This window comes from Gobius niger (genome assembly GCF_951799975.1).
Source record: "Gobius niger genome assembly, chromosome: 18".
In the NCBI taxonomy this organism is placed as follows: domain Eukaryota; kingdom Metazoa; phylum Chordata; class Actinopteri; order Gobiiformes; family Gobiidae; genus Gobius; species Gobius niger.
Genome location: NC_136869.1, coordinates 2,832,535 through 2,851,199, shown reverse-complemented (window position 1 = coordinate 2,851,199; position 18,665 = coordinate 2,832,535). Strand labels below are relative to the sequence as shown.

At 38.0% G+C, this 18,665-nt stretch overlaps 2 protein-coding genes across 2 annotated transcripts in view; both read right to left on the bottom strand.

The window, feature by feature from the left end:
• The window catches only part of LOC306977781 (hemicentin-1-like), a gene marked incomplete at its 3' end in the record, with an annotated part of 211,392 nt that overhangs the window by 66,796 nt on the left and 125,931 nt on the right, over positions 1 to 18,665 (bottom strand). The gene's annotated exons all lie outside the window — the stretch shown is intronic.
• On the bottom strand, positions 5,252 to 13,922 carry LOC306977783 (uncharacterized protein; the record flags this gene model as incomplete). Its single annotated transcript, XM_079576225.1, has 7 exons — positions 13,844 to 13,922; positions 11,212 to 11,523; positions 8,867 to 9,118; positions 6,941 to 7,252; positions 6,705 to 6,802; positions 5,479 to 5,501; positions 5,252 to 5,393 (listed from the first exon to the last, which is right to left on the bottom strand). The coding sequence occupies exons 1-7, from the start codon at positions 13,914 to 13,916 to the stop codon at positions 5,252 to 5,254; spliced, it is 1,212 nt and encodes a 403-aa protein (XP_079432351.1). The 5' UTR covers positions 13,917 to 13,922.

Sequence of the window (18,665 nt, the reverse complement as noted above, 5' to 3'; positions counted from 1 at the left end):
AGCAGCACCCATTCAGTGCGCACCACTCTTTTTTTTTTTTTTTCTTTGGTGAAAGATCGTTGTACATATACACACATATACACTGCGTTCCAAATTATTATGCAAATTACATTTTTCTAAGATTTTCTAAATTGTCAACTCAAATGAGAGTCAGCATAATTTTCAAGTCTTTAACTGGTAGAGGATCATTTAAATGTGGTGGAAAAAATTTCCTAGTGATAACAGTATTTTTTTCAAAAATAAATATAGTAAAAACCTCAAAATCCACTGTTCCAAATTATTATGCAACTCATCGTTTCAGTACATTTTAAAGCTTGTAATTAACTGAAAATGGTAATTTGTTGAATTTGTAGCATTAGGAGGTCATATTTACTGAAATCAAAAGCTATTTCCATCAAAAAAATATTAACAGGTCAAGTTATATTTTAACATAGGAGCCCTTGTGTGAAGCAGCTTCAAAATTCTTAAATCCATTAAAATTGTAAGTTTTTGGACAGTTTTTGCTTGGATTTGTTTGCAGGATGTTAGAATAACCTCCCAGAGCTGCCGTTTGGATGAAAACTGCCTCCCACCCTCATAGAAGTTTTTTTTTGTTGAGGCTCCAAATGTTCTCAACAGGGTTGAGGTCAGGGGAGGAGGGGGTCCACATCATGAGTTTCTCTCCTTTTCTGCCCATAGCAGCCAGTGATGCAGAGGTATTCTTTGCAGTATGACGTGGTGCGTTGTCATGCATGAAGAGGATTGTGTTAGGGAAAACACGGCTCAGACAGTGGTCAGTCAGAAACTCCACATATTTTTCAAAGGTCATTTTCACACCTTCAGGGAGCCTAAAAGGGCCTAAAGGGGCCGACCAGCTCTCTCCTCATGATTCTGGCCCAAAACATGACTCCGCCCCCTCCTTACTGACGTCACAGCCTTGTTGGGACATTGTGGCCATTCACCAACCATTCACTACTCCATTGATCTCACCATCCAGGGTCACACGGCCTCATCAGTGAACAAGACTGTTTGAAAATGAGTCTCATGTATTCCTGAGCCACTGCAGCCGTTTCTGTTCATGAACATTCAATTAACCGTTTAGGGGAGGCCCGGATAGAAGGTTTATGCACAGCTGCAGCCTCTGGAGGGTCCTACACCTTGATGTTCGGGGGACTCCAGAGGCACCAGCAGCTTCAAATACCTGTATGCTGCTTTGTAGCATCTGTTCTCTTAATCTGATGTGTTTGTCTGGCAGAAACCGTCCATATTGTGCCTTTATCGGCACAAAACGGAGTGTGTTCTGAATCAGCCACAAATCTCTTATCAGTACGATGATTACACTTAATCTTTCATGAAATATCGAAGGTTTTCATACCTAGACCTAACCTGGCTAACACCAGGCTGCTGTGTGCGCTCGAATTATTTCGAACTGCACAACAGCCTGGAGACCATGGCCCAAATTTTCCGGTGGATTTGGGAACCAATCACAGAACGAGGAGGGACGGCAAGACGATGACGCGCTATTCGAAAGCTTGTAGTTTATTTACGGATTTAAAAAAAAGTTTATTTACGGATCCAACATGACGGCAGCAGACGCGATGCTATTGTTCGATCAAGCTTTAGACCTTGTTCTAAATAATTTAGCTCAAAAGTTTACAGTGGATACGTCATACGTCGTCTCATACGATGATACAATTGGCCATGGCTACGTGCAGACGCATGATAGACTTTTTTTTCTTTTTTCGTATCGCCCAATAAACGAGTATGGACGATCGATAGTCCCCAGACTAATTATCACTTGTGATTTTAGTCTGGTGTTAGCCAGGCTAACCTAGACCAAGGCATTCAACTATTTCACGCTTTTCATCAGCAGAAAGACCCTTTTTCTTTCCCTTATTGCTTGAAAATGATGATCTGCATAATAAAGTGGAACACCCTTTTTCAGTAGTTTTTCCCTTAATTGGGCTTAACCCGACAACTAATCATCCCAGGTCTCTGAGATTAATGTCAGTGATTCATAGAGCCCCAAGACACGATACCATCCATGAGTTTCATTATTATTGTTTTTTTTTTTACCTTTTTGACACAAAAATCCAATTTGCATAATAATTTGGAACGCAGTGTACATAAAGTTGGTATGGTAAAGGTAAAACATATATATTAAAATTATTGCGTTTAATAATGGAAAGTCAATGCATAAAAACTTGTATTACAAACTGAAATGTACATACTTGTTAAAATATAATAATGTATCAAAAACAGATGTAACAACACATCAATATATACAGGAGAAATATTGCATTAGTATAAAACATTGTGTAGGAGCTACTTGTCCGTTTTTGGTTTAAAGTAAAAAAAAAAAGCACTTTTTTTATTAGTTACACACAGGTATGTTTTCTTTTTGTAATATGTTCTTCAATATGCTAAGTTTTTCTGGTTTCTTTTTAAAAGACACTAGGTTGGAACAAACAAAAGCTGTTCTATTACCTTACGCGTTTCGACGGACAAGGAACCACTTCCGTCTTCGTCAGAGGCGTCTCTTGAGACGCCTCTGACTCAAGAAGACACAATGAATGTAATAAAAGAATATGCTAAGTTAATTCTAATTTGTTTACTTTTTGTTTTATTTTGTTTGGTTATTCTATTGCGCACCTAGGGGATATAGGGGAGTAGGGCACACTGTCCAACACGCACCTGGGGGGGCTAATGTTTTTTTACCAGTGGAGGAGGAGAGGCATCTTGCTGTTTGCCTTCTAACTCTGGAGAATAAACCCTTTTTTGAACCTTTAAGTTTGTTTGGACATTGTTCTCTTTTGAATTCTGCGAAAAACCAAAAACCCAGGGTGCGTCTAAGTGTTTATTTGAAGTTTGCTTGTGTCGCAATTTAAGTTTCCCTTTTTTTTGTTGACAAGTAATCACTACACATTGAGTTCAGTTATTAGTGTTGTAATGACTAATAACAGAAAACTCGAAGCCCAACCACAACTTCCCATAACTGAGAACACTTGAGTTACTTATCTGTTTTTCATAATGTGTATAACGTGTATTGTAATTCTAATTCTGTATCGTTTGCTGCCTCTTGTCCAGGACTCTCTTGAAAAAAAAACGAGAGCATTTTCTCCAGTTCAGCTTTACCCAAATCCTGTAGGCCAGTGTAAAGCCTCATTTGAAAGCTAAGATCTACAAAACTCATCTAAATGGATCTTTTTCCTCACGTCATCAGATTTATTCCCCATCATTTTTTTGGGGGGGTTTCAACTAATTCTTGTAACTTTTTTGTAATTTTGTTGTCAAATAGGACATTTTTTGTCACTTTTTGTCACACGTTCATCATTTTTTTTGCCAATTTTTTGTGTTTTTGTTGTCATTTTTATGTACATTTTTTCGTCAATTTTTTGTGACATTTTTGCCATTTATTCATCATTTTTTCATAGATTTTTTGTAAATTTTTTTGTCACTTTCTGTCATTTTTTTTGTCCATTTTTTGTCACATTTTTGTCATTTTTTCATCAATTTTTTGTCAAATTTATGTCAATTTTTTTGTTGTTTTCACATCTTCATCATTGTTTTCGTCTCAGTTCTGTCGCTATTTTCCAGAAGCTTTTGGATTGGGGTAAAGCCAAACTAGAGAAAATGTGCTCGGTTCAGGCGGGAGTTAAGGGGTTAATCTCAATGGGACTTTCCTGGTTAAATAATAAAGGTTAAATTAAAAAAAAAACATCAGGGTCAAATCAGACTTAAAGATTGACTTCCTGTGTGCTGTGACCACTAAAGCCACATTACATCATCTTACCTTATTCTTCTTTACGACCGGACACAACATAAAACAAGCCGTTTACCAGGAAACATGACGGTTTAAGAAACAAAACAAAATCACGTGGAAGCAAATGTGTTCAAAGTACAGTAAGTAGCCTTTGACACCTAAAAGTGGTGAAAACTTGACCCGCGCTGAAAACATCTGGATATTTCATCATTTGTGACGTTCTTGTTTGATTAGAATTCAATTTAATTCAGTCAAACTTTACATTTAGGCCTATATTACAGTATTCACAAATATGTAATGCTATTCTGCGTGTTCCTTTGTTGATGTGAATTCTTAGTCCCTTCTTTTTATTTTTACAAGACAGCTTTTGTCTCATGCACCACTTTGAATATAACAAAAATATTTCTTTGAGTGAAGTTATGACCAAATATTTTCCACAACAAACTTACAGTTTAAGTAAACACTGCAGGTGCCACGCTGGAGGATTCAGACTGTTGTGCACATGTTCGAGGTGATGCGGGAAATAGCCGCGCAGAACAGAGGAAACCAGTTCTTTTCTTGTGGTTTGATAAGATAAGATGATACTTTATTGATCTCACAGATGGAGAAATTGCATTCGATGAGAGAGCATCCGGCAGCAGCACCCATTCAGTGCGCACAACTCTTTTTCCACTCTTTTTTTTCTTTGGTGAAAGATCGTTGTGTCGCGGCCGCCATCTTCACTGTTTTGGTCACAGGAGGAGCACTGGTTGATGGGAAATCCGTAGACGATGACCACGGCGGTGGAGCTCTTGCGCTTGGCCACGATGTTCTTGGCCGTGTGGGACAGACGCGCCTGCTTGATGATCAGGTTGTGTCCACGGTGATGTAGAAGTTCCTGTCCTCGGCCGGGTCGATGATCTCGTTGTCCTTCAGCCACTCCACCCGCATGACCTTGGAGGATGGAGAAACTGTAGCTGCCCTCTGTCTCCTCTGATCATCTGAAACGGTGCACCACCTCCTGGGCTTGTCCCCGTCTCAGAGCGTGGTGTCCTGCACTGGTCAGCTCCACCTCGTCCTTCCTCTTCCTCCTGCACAGCTCCCTCCTCAGTCTATCACCATCTCCTCGTTGGTCCCTTTTGTTGTTTCCTGTAGCTCCTCTTGTGACGCCTCCTCCGTGCTGCAGGTGTGGGGGCTCTTGGTGCCTCTTCACTGTCCAGTGTCTCAGAAGAAGATGTTTGTAGATCTCAAATGGGTTTAGCTGATAAGCTAGCAGTTTGTTTACCTTCAAAAAGCTGCTTTCTTCAGGACCATTTTGGACTCTCAAAGTAAACAAATCCACCAAACCTCCACAAAAACAAGGTAAAGACGTACAAAAGTATCCAGAAAAACAACGTGGTTCGCTGAAAAAGGCAAACAATTCACTGAAAAAGGAAAAACAATTCAGCTGCACCAGGAGAGAGGGAGGTCACTTCCTGTTTTCACGTCACCATGACGATATGTTGTTGACAACGCCCCAAGACAAGAGCCTCAGCGACAGTCGGATGTTTCCTCTTCGCGCCGTCCCGTCTGTCTCATGGGCAGACTTTCTGTGTCGTCAGGTGACCTTCTCCTCTCGCCGCTGCTGCTGCGCTGATTCTGAATTACACTTGGGACGGTTTTCAGTGTGTTCCTGCAGAGCAAGTTTAAACATGCTGTGGTTATGTAATAAAATGACTATCTTTACAGGTGTTTCAGTGACAAGTGATTTTACTTACACAAGAGTCTTAAATTTAGGATTCTGAGAAGAAAAAAACATGCAGGAATTAGTTTGTTATATCACAAAGCATTGATAATAATAACTTGTGTTGAAAAAGTGAGGAGATGCTTGTGGTGAGATGCGCAGACTTTATGAAAGGGAAATGAGGAGAAGAAAATGGTGGTGGTCGATTGTTTTGATCTTTTTATTCGTAATTTATGGTTTTCCTTGTTTGTTTTAATAATGTGCGGTGATTTTTCTTTTCTTTCTTTCTATCTTTTTATCTTCTTAGTAAGTTGGTGATGTCATATCTTGTTCTTTCTCCTGGATTGGCCCAGTTATTTAAAGGAACAGGCCACCGTTTTTCCATACTGAGATATGTTCTTACCTTGGACGAGTTCATTTGTACCTGTCTGGTCGAACTACTCCTGGTATTATTACGCCTTACAATATAGTTCCTCTTTATCCGCTTAGAAAATCCACATTGTTTAATTTTGTGCAACTATACTTGGATCGTGTAACACTTCACGTAACCATATTTAAATAGGTCTGTGCTGTGTTTACGTGACTGAGGGCACGTGTGAAGACCAGACAGGTACAAATGAACTTGTCTAAGGTAAGAACATATCTCTGTATGTAAAGACGGTGGCCTGTTCCTTTAAGGACTTGAAGTTGGTATTAATAATCAAGTAGCTCAAATACATGCATTAAAGGGAAAGGTTTAAAAATGTTAAAGTTAAGTGTTTTCCTCCTCCTACATGTTACAGCCTTGTCTTCACCACAACTGCCTCTAGAATCCTGCACTGTCACTCAGAAAGTGTTAATTCAGGAAGTGCCATCCTGCACCAGCTTAATATAGAAGCTGCAGTTGCACGTATGACCTGAGGTGGCAGTAGTGAGTACAAAATGGCCAACTTGCATCTCGTCTTTTTGAAGTATCCACACTTTTGCAAGTAGTTTGTTCATCTGTTTTAACTTCTATTTGAGTAATAATAAAGGGAAGTATTTGCTTTTTACTTGATTTAAACAGTTTCTCTGTTGCTCAAAGTACTCAAGTAATGTTTTCTCCCAGTACTTTTTAGTCTTAAGTAAATATATTGGCTGCTCTCCCCACCTCTGCACAAGAAGAGGCTTACACAGGCAGGATTATTATAAATATATATAAATATTATAAATAAAATGAAAGTATAATTTACACAATGTAGGTTTTCGTTCTGTTCCTGACAGTGTTTTTGTTTCCGGTACCTTTTGATTACAGTGGCAGATGACAAGGGCGATGACACTCATAAAAAACAGAGCCGTCGCTATCCACTCCAGCACCTTTAAGCCAGCATCAGTGGATTCTGCAGAAAGAGAAAGAGTTTGTGTCAGCTGGACTGGAAACATAGATGTTTTCACCTGCCATGTCTCACACTTTGTCATCTTATTTATGATCGTCACTGAGCTACAAATGATTTCCCAAACGCTTTTACAGGACTGACCTGCGCCCACTGCCAGGGCTTCAGTGGCTTCAGTGGCTTCAGTGACTTCAGTGTGGACGATAAACTCCTCAGACTCGGTGGAGAGCTCACAGGAGAACAGCCCCAGCTGATCCTGGGTCAGATCCTTCAAAACCAGACTGTTGGACTTCGTCAGTCCATCCACAAACGGCCTCCAGGACTCGCTGATGACCGGCTCTGATCCGGTCTTCTTAGAGAGGATCCCTTTGTGGTTGAAGCTCCAGAGCAGACGCTTCACTGGAGCTGCTGGTTCAGTGCAGGGGACGGTCACCGAGTCTGAAACAGCGATGTCAGCTGGCGGGAAAAGAGCACATGCAGGATAAGAAACTCACTAACAGCCTGTTTACCTGTTCACTGCAGTCCCTTCATTAGAACTGCACTATGAGCCTAACGTTTCAGTATGAGAAACCTGTGTCTTCTGCACTGAAATCAACACTTGTGCCACTTAAGCTTCAAATGATACATTTTACAATAGCCTTTTCCAATGCTTTAAATGAAACAATGTTTCATTTGAAAGTCATTTGCGCTGTAATAAAAAGGCCTTTGAAATGTATAACTACGTGCATAGAGATATTGTTATCATTTTCAAGCTGAGCTGAGCAGACGAGAACCACCATCGCATTCATAACTAGTAATGTAAATAAGTAAATAAATCAGTAGTAACATGAAAAATATGTGTCGTGTTAAACATGCCGGTTTATGAGCCAACCAAACACTTTCATTAAGACTATGACGCCAGAAAATGAATGCAACTTAAATTTGATAAATTTGAAACTCAGGGCTGTGCAGTTAATCAAAATTCGATTACGATTTCAATTATTACACTAAACGAAATTAGCATAACTTTTCCCCCCCAAAATAAATATATATATATTTTTTTATATATTGTTTAATTATTTTAATAAAAAAGACAAACAAACAATGCGTAGCAATTTCAACAGTTACAATACAATTGACAAACAGCACTTCCGCACAATGCATTCCAAAAAGAAAAAAGAAAACAAATAGTAGTTGCTTTAGTAAATGTTTGGTTGATGATGAGGATGTTCATCTTTTTAACTTATTATTGAAAAAAACGATTATATGGGATGCCCTCCCGCTTGTCCATCAGAAGCGATCTCATGAAGCAAAGCAAACGTGCGTTATTTCAGGCCACTGGGATTATTTTCCCTCCGCATTTCACTTGCCATGGCTCATATTTTGCCTGAAAACAAACTGCGCTGTGTGATGATGTCATCAGGCCGAGCAGGTGTGAGAGCTGGCCAGCAGGGGGCAGTTGTGAAACAGAGACCTCTCCTCAATTGCGGCAAATTTGAAATCGTTTGTACTTTAATGACTGTTCTGAAAATAGAAAATATATATACATTTTTTTTTTTTACTCTTCCTCACCCTCTTCTCACCCTCAGTCTCTTCCTCCTGCTCGGGTCCTCTACCAGAGGCCTGGGAGCTTGAGGGTTCTGCGCAGTATCTTTGCTGTTCCTAGAACTGCACTTTTCTGGACCGAGATGTCTGATGTATTTCCTGGGATCTGCTGGAGCCACTCCTCCAGTTTGGGGGTCACTGCCCCGAGTGCCCCAACGACCACGGGCACCACTGATGCTTCACCCTCCAGGTTTTCTCCAGCTCTTCTCTGAGCCCCTGGTATTTCTCTAGTTTCTCATGTTCCTTTTTCCTGATGTTGAAGTCGCTTGGTAAAGTTTCTTGATTAATAAATAGATAAAATAAAGACAGACTTTTTTGAAAGGGAGCAAACAATCGTTTGAATAATTGTGATTTCAATTATGACTAAAATAATCGTGATGATTATTTTTTCAATAATCGATCAGCCCTATTAAACTACATTTAGATCTTATCATTACATGTAATGGATTAAATATTCAATTTTCAACACTCATTTACTGTACTCACCGTTCCTCCTGTAGGTGGCGCTCCTCCAGTCGTGCCCCGTGCTGACGTTGCAGCTGTACTCCAGTGGGGGGCGCTGTGTCAGAGGCACAGAGCTGTTCACAGAGAACAGTCCGGCCTCTGAGGAGGTGAAGGAGGTCAGTGGTTTGTCCGGAGGTTCAGGGTTGAAGGTCACGGCGGGTTTGGGGTAGATGTTTTCAGATCCACAAACCAGCTCTGCTCCTCGCCGCCCCAGAGTCACAGCAACAACGGGAGCTGCGACAAACCAAAGAAGAAGAGAGTGTTTCCCCGTAAGAGCAGTTCATTTTTATACACTGGAAAAAATGACCATCGTAAGTGAGATAAACGAATCAGGGTTCTTTATGTTGAGTGTGAGTCGGTTTGAACGTTTTTATAATAGATCCATGGTTTGAACTAAAATAAGATCAGATAAAAATGCTGAAATGGGAGCCCTGGTAAAAGAGCTGTATCTGTCGCCATGTGTTTATCATTAAGATTGAACTTTCACTCACCTTGCTTAACTTCTCAACTCCTGCCTGAACCGAGAGGATCTTTTTCCTCACGTCATCAGATTTTTTTTCTATCATTTTTTTGTTGGGTATTCAACGTATTTTTGTAACCTTTTTGTCATTTTTTCGTCAATTTTTTATCACATTTTTTGTCATTTTTTGTCATTTTTTTGTCATTTTTTTGGTCAATTTTCTATCAATTTTTTGTCATTTTTTTGGCACATTTTTGTCATTTTTTTGGTCAATTTTTGTCATTTTTTCACCAATTTTTTTTTTCAAATTTATGTCATTTTTGGTCCCATTTAAAAAAAAAAAAAAGTCAACTTTTTATCAATTTTTGTCAATGTTTTCTCACTTTTTTGTCACATTTCCATCATTGTTTTCGTGTCCATTTTGTTGCTATTTTCACACCTTTTTTCCAGAAGCTTTTGGACTGGGGTAAAGCCAAACTGGAGAAAATGTGCTCGGTTCAGTTGGGAGGTAAGGGGTTAAAGTGCGGTAATAATGACCAGCCAACTCACTCATTTTGGTACTGTGACAAAATAAAGAAAACCTGGTTTGATATATATTGAGAAATGGCTCGCTAACATCTGCAAGCAGAGATTTGTATTCACACCAGAAGCCTGCTTACTCCAAAATGTGACAGAAATCAAATATCCTATGGGATGGCAATTAATACTTTCCTCATTAGTCTATAAGAAGCTGCTGTTACAAAACTGGAAAAACACAGATACCCCAGGGTTGTATAAAAGGAAAAACTTAATGAAATATTATTTTAACATTGAGAATACTATGTCAGTAGATCATAATAAACAAAAACAGTTCAACTCTGTGTGGAAAGCAATATTTGATGCCCTGTAACTGCCCAACGCTAGCTCTGCTTAACTCATTTTTTTCTTTATTTTAGTGGTTGCTAATTCTAACTTTGTAATGCTAAACTTTTTCTTTTTTCCTTTTTTTCTTTTACAGTTCGTTCAAAGAAGCACCACCAGTGTAACGTGTGCGTTTCTGTGTGAGCGTGTGAATGAATGAGTCCTCTTTTTCTTTTTCTTTTTGTTGTTTTGTTTTTCATTTGTTTTTTTTGTTTTGTCTTGTTTGTGTGTCTTGTCTTTTGTGTTATTTGTCTAAATTGTTTGTCTTGTCAATGTCCCTTGTCTTATATGTAATAAAGAAAAAGCGTTGCATGTAAATTGAAGGGGAATGTAGGGCTATTGAAAAAATAATAATCACGATTATCTTTGTCATAATTGAAATCACGATTATTCAAACGATTGTTTGTTGCCTTTAAAAAAAAGTGTTTATTTTATGTATATATATATTTATTAATAAAAAAAACGATGCTGAATATTTTCTGTTTTCTGAACAGTCATAAAAGTACAAATAATTTGAAGTTAGCCTCGATTAAGGAGAGGTCTCTGTTTCACACCTGCCCCCTGCTGGCCAGCCCTCACACCTGCGCAAGCAAACTGAGCAGTGCGGCCTGATGACATCATCACACAGCGCTGTTTTTATGTCAGGCAAAAGCACGAGCCATGGCACGTGAAATGCAAGGGGAAAATAATCCCAGCGCCGTGAAATAATGCAAGTCTGTATTGCAAAAAATATATATATATTTGATTAAGCTAATTTTGTAATCGTTTAGTGTAATAATCGAAATTGTAATCGAATTTCGATTAATTACACAGTCCTAGGGGAATGTACATTTTGGTTTTCTTTCCCCTCCCCCTATTGTACATTGTTTACTCTTGGCTATTACTTGGATGGAAGACCAGATGTCTGTTTGCCCTGCCATTGTGCTATTTTTTTAATTGCATAATAAAAACAATGACAATCACTCACCTGCCACTCTCACTCGGACACGTGTGGTCTTCACGGCGCCGTTGGCGGTCAGACACTCGTACGTCCCTTCATCCTCCACCCTGACGTCTCGCAGCAGCAGGGAGGCGTTTCCGGACCTGATGCGGTCCTCGTACAGGGCGGTGCGGCCTCTGAAGCCCTCGTGCTGCAGCTGGAGCTGGTTCTCACCGTTGTAGAAGTCGTGGACGATCAAAGGTCCTTCCCTCTTGGTCCAGGTGATTAGAGCGTCGGGTCCAGAGCTGAAGCTGCACGGCAGGACACAGCTGCTCTGGTACAAACAAGTCACTGTGTCGTCTGAGGAAACACAGATACATTTGCTCACAACTAATCAACCTTTATAGTCATTATTAACCCCTTAACTCCCACCTGAACCGAGCACATTTTCTTCAGTTTGGCTTTACCCCAGTCTAAAAGCTTCTGGAATAACGCTGTGAAAATAGCAACAAAACTAAGACGAAAACAATGATGGAAATGTGACCAAAAAGTGAGAAAACTTTGACAAAAAAGTGACGTAAAATTGATGAAAAAGTGACAAAAATGTGACAATTTTTTTTCAAAAATATGACAAAAATGTGATAAAAATGTAGCAAAAAAATGACAAAAAATCTACAAAAAATGAAAAACAAAAACAAAACAAAAAAGTGACAAAAAAGTGACAAAAAAAACCATACCAAAATGTGATAAAAAATTGACAAAAAATTACAAAAATATGACAAAAATGTGACAAAAATTTGACACAAAAAATACCAAAATGTAACAAAAAAATTACAAACATTTGACGAAAAAAACAAAAAGGGACCAAAAATGACCAAAAAATGACAAAAATGTGATAAAAATTTGACCAAAAAAAAATACACGAAAAAATGAGTTGAATACCCAACAAAAAAATGATGGGAAAAAAATCTGATGACATGAGGAAAAAGATCCTCTCGGTTCAGGCGGGAGTTAAGAGGTTAATCGTTTTAGGAGGCACTTCTGATTTGATCTCTCAGACAGAGGAAACAAATCAATCTAAATTTACATTTTTTTTTTTTTAGAGTAAACCTATTTTTATACTAGCTTCAGGAGGCACAACATTTCACACTAGTGAAGTGATAAAAATCCAGCAAAAAAAATGACAATAATCCAGCAAAAAAAAGGACAAAAAACAGCAAAAAAATGACAAAAATCCATCAGAAACATGACAAAAATCCAGTAGAAAAGTGACAATAATCCAGTAGAAAAGTGACAATAATCCAGCAAAATAGACAAAAATCCAGCAAATAAAAAAATGACAAAAATCCAGCAAAAAAAAGAGACAAAAATCCAGCTAAAAAGTGATAAAAGAACAGCAAAAAAAGTAATAAAAAAGTGACAAAAACACATAGGGGAAATTGGTGACATGGCAAAGAGGAGAGAATGCATTTGGTTTTGGCGGGTGGTAAGAGGTTAACGCCAGTGATACACCGCACGCGCCTTTCAGAGCTGAGCGCGCTGAGCGGCCGAGCTCTCTCGCGCAGAGCGCGTACATGTACACTGCAGGCGAGCGCTGAGAAGCGCCACGATGTTAACTCCACCTGTTTCTTTGTTGAACTGAACATGTCTTGGCCTCAATCAACTTGATGTCATCCACCTTCACTGCTTTCTTTTTGGGAAAAGTGACGAGGCCACAAAAAAAGAGCAGCAGAGTGACTTGAGGGAAAGACAAGGTGGTGTAGCTATACTGCCATATGTCAGGCAATATTCCTCTCTCTTTATGAAATAAGCACCTAATACTACTACTATAGTCGTAATAATAATAATTATCATAATAAAAATCATAATAATAATCTTAAACTTGTATACACTCATGTAAATAATCATACAATGCCGGACAATCTTTTATTTATTTAGTAATAATGTGTTTTATACATTTTCGGACAGAAATCGGCTCCGCACCGCGAGCCGCAGACGAGAAAAATGCGCGTGGAGCGCATTTTTGAGTTTAGGAGCGGAAGCGGCTGCGGGCTGAGGCGCTCAGCTGCGCGCCGCCTCGGCTGCAGTGTACACGCACGAGAGCGCGCTCATCTGATAAACAGGGAGCAACTGAAGCGAGCCTTGCGAATGCACGCGGAGAGGCACTCCCAGACCAATTCGGCTACAAAAACGCGTCCAGTGTATCATTGGCCTTAGTAAAGCCGTTCTCCCCGATGATTGAACGATGCGCTTTCAATTCTGTCGTTAACTTTTACAACTTCTCTGATAAAAAAAAAAAAAAAAAGCACAAATATTAATGTTAAACAGGATCAGCACAATATTTAACATCTCTGTACAAAGCTCGGGGGAAAAAGTTTTATAAAATGTGCTTTTTTTGTTTCATTTCTTTGTTGCTACAAACGCTGTTTCCTGACCTCACGAAAGAGAGAGAGAGAAGTGTCATTGTTTATCTGAAAACAGCACAAACAAACAAATGCAATATCAAAGTAATCAACGTCTTTTGTATCTGGTGGAGAACAACAGACTGTAAATAAAAACAATGTGAGGAAGTGATGTCGCACTTTTTTTTTAAATGTGGTTTCGATTTGACGCACGCAGGTAACATAGTCTTGTTATTTAAATAAAGATTAGTGGCATCACGCTCATAGTTGTGACTTACCTCCAAACGCAGCGTCAGTAAAACAGATGAAAAATAGAGTCCAGAAAAGAGAAGATAAAGTTCTCACAGCCATCTCTCTCTCTCTCTCCCTCTCTCTCCCTCTCTCTCCGCACGGACTTGCAGCTCTTTAAGCTTTAAACGCACTTGTTTTGACTTTTACTGTATCTGCACGCGCGCCCTCTACCGGCCACAAGACACTAAACGACAACAGGAAGAATCACATGTACACGTTTATACGAGACGAAGAGAAAACAAACTACATTTAAAAACAAGCATCCAAACACAAGAAGAAGAAGAAGAAGAAGAAGAAGAAGAAGAAGAAGAAGAAGAAGAAGAAGAAGAAGAAGAAAAAGAAGAAAAAGAAGAAAAAGAAGAAGAAGAAGAAGAAGAAGAAGAAGAAGAAGAAAAAGAAGAAAAAGAAGAAGAAGAAGAAGAAGAAGAAGAAAAAGAAGAAAAAGAAAAAGAAGAAGAAGAAGAAAAGGAAGAAAAAGAGAAAGAAGAAAAAGAAAAAGAAGAAGAAGAAAAAGAAGAAAAGGAAGAAAAAGAGAAAGAAGAAAAAGAAAAAGAAAAAGAAGAAAAAGAAGAAAAGGAAAAAAAGAAAAAGAAGAAAAAGAAGAAAAGGAAAAAAAGAAAAAGAAGAAAAAGAAGAAAAAGAAAAAGAAGAAGAAAAAGAAGAAGAAAAGGAAGAAAAAGAAAAAGAAGAAAAAGAAAAAGAAAAAGAAGAAAAAGAAGAAGAAGAAGAAAAAGAAGAAAAAGAAGAAGAAGAAGAAGAAGAAGAAGAAGAAGAAGAAGAAGAAAAAGAAGAAAAGGAAGAAAAAGAAAAAGAAAAAGAAGAAAAAGAAAAAGAAGAAAAAGAAGAAGAAAAAGAAGAAAAAGAAGAAAAGGAAAAAAAGAAAAAGAAGAAAAAGAAGGAAAAAAAGAAGAAAAAGAAGAAAAGGAAAAAAAGAAAAAGAAGAAAAAGAAGAAAAAGAAGAAAAAGAAAAAGAAAAAGAAAAAAAGAAGAAAAAGAAGAAAAAGAAGAAGAAAAAGAAGAAGAAAAGATCATTAAAGTTGATATTTCAGTCAGCCCAGTTCATTTTATGCAAACTTTCCTAAATAAAAAAGCTGTTTTGAGATGAATCCAAAACATTTTACAATATCTTAGATGCAGAAGCCTGAGTCTCTCCTCCTGAAGGCTTCGTCGGCAACACTAAAGCTGTACGTTCACAGGCTAAGGGGAGGGGTTAGCTGTACAGGAAGAACATAAGGGAGTGAGATGATGAAACATGTATTAGATAAAGGAAACCATGTTGGTGCTGACTGGTGCATGTGAGTGTAGACCTGCTCTGAAGTTCCTGAATTAAACACAGAACTCTGCAGGGCCTAAGTGTGTCCTTCCTATACTTATATACAAAAACAACATAAAAAAAACTTAGCCCACTTTAATATCAATAAAACATTTACTGCAGCTTATAGTCGCTCTCGTCCTCTGGAGTTTCTTTCACAGCCAGAAATTAATTGAAGCAACGTAACATGGACAACAAAAAACAGGTCTAAAATAAATATACGTCTATAATGATGATAATTTAGTTTATTTATATCAGAACAATGTGGCTGCACCAGATTTGGCAGTATGCTAGCTTCCATCTGTACTCCTAAAATACTTCGAATATTATTTTTTATGGAGAACAACAGACTGTAAATAAAAACAATGTGAGGAAGTGATGTCGCACTTTTTTTTTAAATGTGGTTTCGATTTGACGCACGCAGGTAACATAGTCTTGTTATTTAAATAAAGATTAGTGGCATCACGCTCATAGTTGTGACTTACCTCCAAACGCAGCGTCAGTAAAACAGATGAAAAATAGAGTCCAGAAAAGAGAAGATAAAGTTCTCGCAGCCATCTCTCTCTCTCTCCCTCTCTCTCCCTCTCTCTCCGCACGGACTTGCAGCTCTTTAAGCTTTAAACGCACTTGTTTTGACTTTTACTGTATCTGCACGCGCGCCCTCTACCGGCCACATGACACTAAACGACAACAGGAAGAATCACATGTACACGTTTATACAAGAGGAAGAGAAAAACAAACTACATTCAAAAACAAGCATCCAAGAAGAAGAAGAAGAAGAAAAAGAAGAAGAAGAAGAAGAAGAAGAAGAAAAAGAAGAAGAAGAAGAAGAAGAAAAAGAAGAAGAAGAAGAAGAAGAAGAAGAAAAAGAAAAAGAAGAAGAAGAAGAAGAAGAAGAAGAAGGAGAAGAAGAAGAAGAAGAAAAAGAAGAAGAAGAAGAAGAAAAAGAAGAAAAAGAAAAAGAAGAAAAAGAAGAAAAAGAAAAAGAAGAAAAAGAAGAAGAAGAAAAAGAAAAAGAAGAAAAAGAAGAAAAAGAAGAAAAAGAAAAAGAAGAAAAAGAAAAAGAAGAAAAAGAAGAAGAAGAAAAAGAAAAAGAAGAAAAAGAAAAAGAAGAAAAAGAAGAAAAAGAAAAAGAAGAAAAAGAAGAAAAAGAAGAAAAAGAAAAAGAAGAAAAAGAAGAAGAAAAAGAAGAAGAAAAAGAAGAAGAAAAAGAAGAAAAAGAAAAAGAAGAAAAAGAAGAAAAAGAAAAAGAAGAAAAAGCAGAAGAAGAAGAAGAAAAAGAAGAAGAAAAAGAAGAAGAAGAAGAAAAAGAAGAAAAAGAAGAAGAAAAAGGAGAACAAGAAAAAAAAGAAGAAAAAGAAGAAAAGAAAAAAGATCATTAAAGTTGATATTTCAGTCAACCCAGTTCATTTTATGCAAACTTTCCTAAATAAAAAAGCTGTTTTGAGATGAATCCAAATCATTTTGCAATATCTTGGATGCAGAAGGCTGAGTCTCTCCTCCTGAAGGCTTCGTCAGCAACACTAAAGCTGTACGTTCACAGGCTAAGGGGAGGGGTTAGCTGTACAGGAAGAACATAAGGGAGTGAGATGATGAAACATGTATTAGATAAAGGAAACCATGTTGGTGCTGACTGGTGCATGTGAGTGTTGACCTGCTTTGAAGTCCCTGAATTAAACACAGAACTCTGCAGGGCCGATGTGTGTCCTTCCTATACTTGTATAAAATAATAAAATAAAAAACTTAGCCAACTTTAATATAAATTGAACATTTACTGCAGCTTATAGTCGCTCTCGTCCTCTGGAGTTTCTTTCACAGCCAGAAATTAATTGAAGCCGTAACATGGACAACAAACAGGTCTAAAATAAATATGCGTCTATATATAATGATGATAATTTAGTTTATTTATATCAGAACAATGTGACTGCACCAGATTTGGCAGTATATGCTATCCTCCATCTGTACTCCTAAAATACTTCAAATATTAATTTTTATGGGGTTTTTTGTGTAGCAGGTGCAGATCCCAAACACCAGAGACAGACTTTTATAATCCATCTGTCATTTGTGCTTTTCAAAATGTTCTCATCAGATCAGATTCATATTTAATTTATACATTTTGGAAACTCAACTTACACTTGGGTAAAAAATCACAATTTGTTATAATCAAAAACTTTTTCTTTTTTTATTTAGCAGCAACATAAATTACAACAGCATTAGAACAGCACTTAAACTTAAACATGCACAATAGGCCAGGATGAATGATGTGTGTGAGTGAATGTATGGTGGTGGTCAGAGGGTCCGTTGGCGCAGACGTGTGTAGTCGCGAAAGCGCCTCTGACAGTCTCCCCCAGGGGAAACTGAAGCTACAAACGTAGCTTTCCACCACCGAGTATGGAGTGAATGTACAATTGTCTCATGTAAAGCGCTTTGTGACTATATGTCTGTGAAAGGCGCTATATAAATAAAGATCTTCTTCTTCTTCTTCTTCTTAAAATACATATGAGCATTCAGGAGTTATTCCTTCAGGAGAGCCTGAAGAGTGGTAGGTCTGTCCACAGGAAAAGCTTTGTGTTCCTCAGTCCAGACGTGGTAAAGAAATGTTGGATCCAGGATCGTTTCAGTGTTTTACTGTGATGCAACCTGCAGCTGTCAGTGATATGAACCGAGGGATACATGGGAAATGTGAATATTGGATTGACAAAAATAAAACACAGAATAAAACAATGTCTGTCGACTAAAATAACAGTTGCCTCTCTCCCAAGGGAGTCCTATTTCTAGTGGTAGGGGAAACTGGAGCAAATGTACATCATCTGATGCGGGAAACGAACCCGGGACCTTCTTGTGCACCACCACATTAAGCAGGGGCGGACTGGCCATATGTCCCTTCTGGAAGAGCACAGAGGGGCCACTGGCTCTAGGGCCACCGGTCCCGCCTCAACCGAGCTTTACCCAAATCTAAAAGCTAAAAAGAAAAGCATCAAATTAGCGACAAACAGAGGATGAAATGTCAACAAAAATGTGCCGGAAAAGCAACACAAAAAGTGACGAAAAATGTGACGAAAAGGCAACAAAAACACGACAACAAAGCAACGAAAAGGTCACAAAAACACAACAAAAAATGATAGAAAAAACGTGACAAAAACACAATGAAAAATGACAGAAAAAACGTGACAAAAACACAATGAAAAATGATAGAAAAAACGGGACAAAAACACAATGAAAAATGATAGAAAAAACGGGCCAAAAACACAATGAAAAATGATAGAAAAAACGTGACAAAAACACAATGAAAACGTGACAAAAACACAACAAAAAATGATAGAAATAACGTGACAAAAACACAATGAAAACGTGACAAAAACACAACAAAAAATGATAGAAATAACGTGACAAAAACACAATGAAAACGTGACAAAAACACAACAAAAAATGATAGAAAAAACGTGACAAAAACACAATGAAAAATGATAGAAAAAACGTGACAAAAACACAATGAA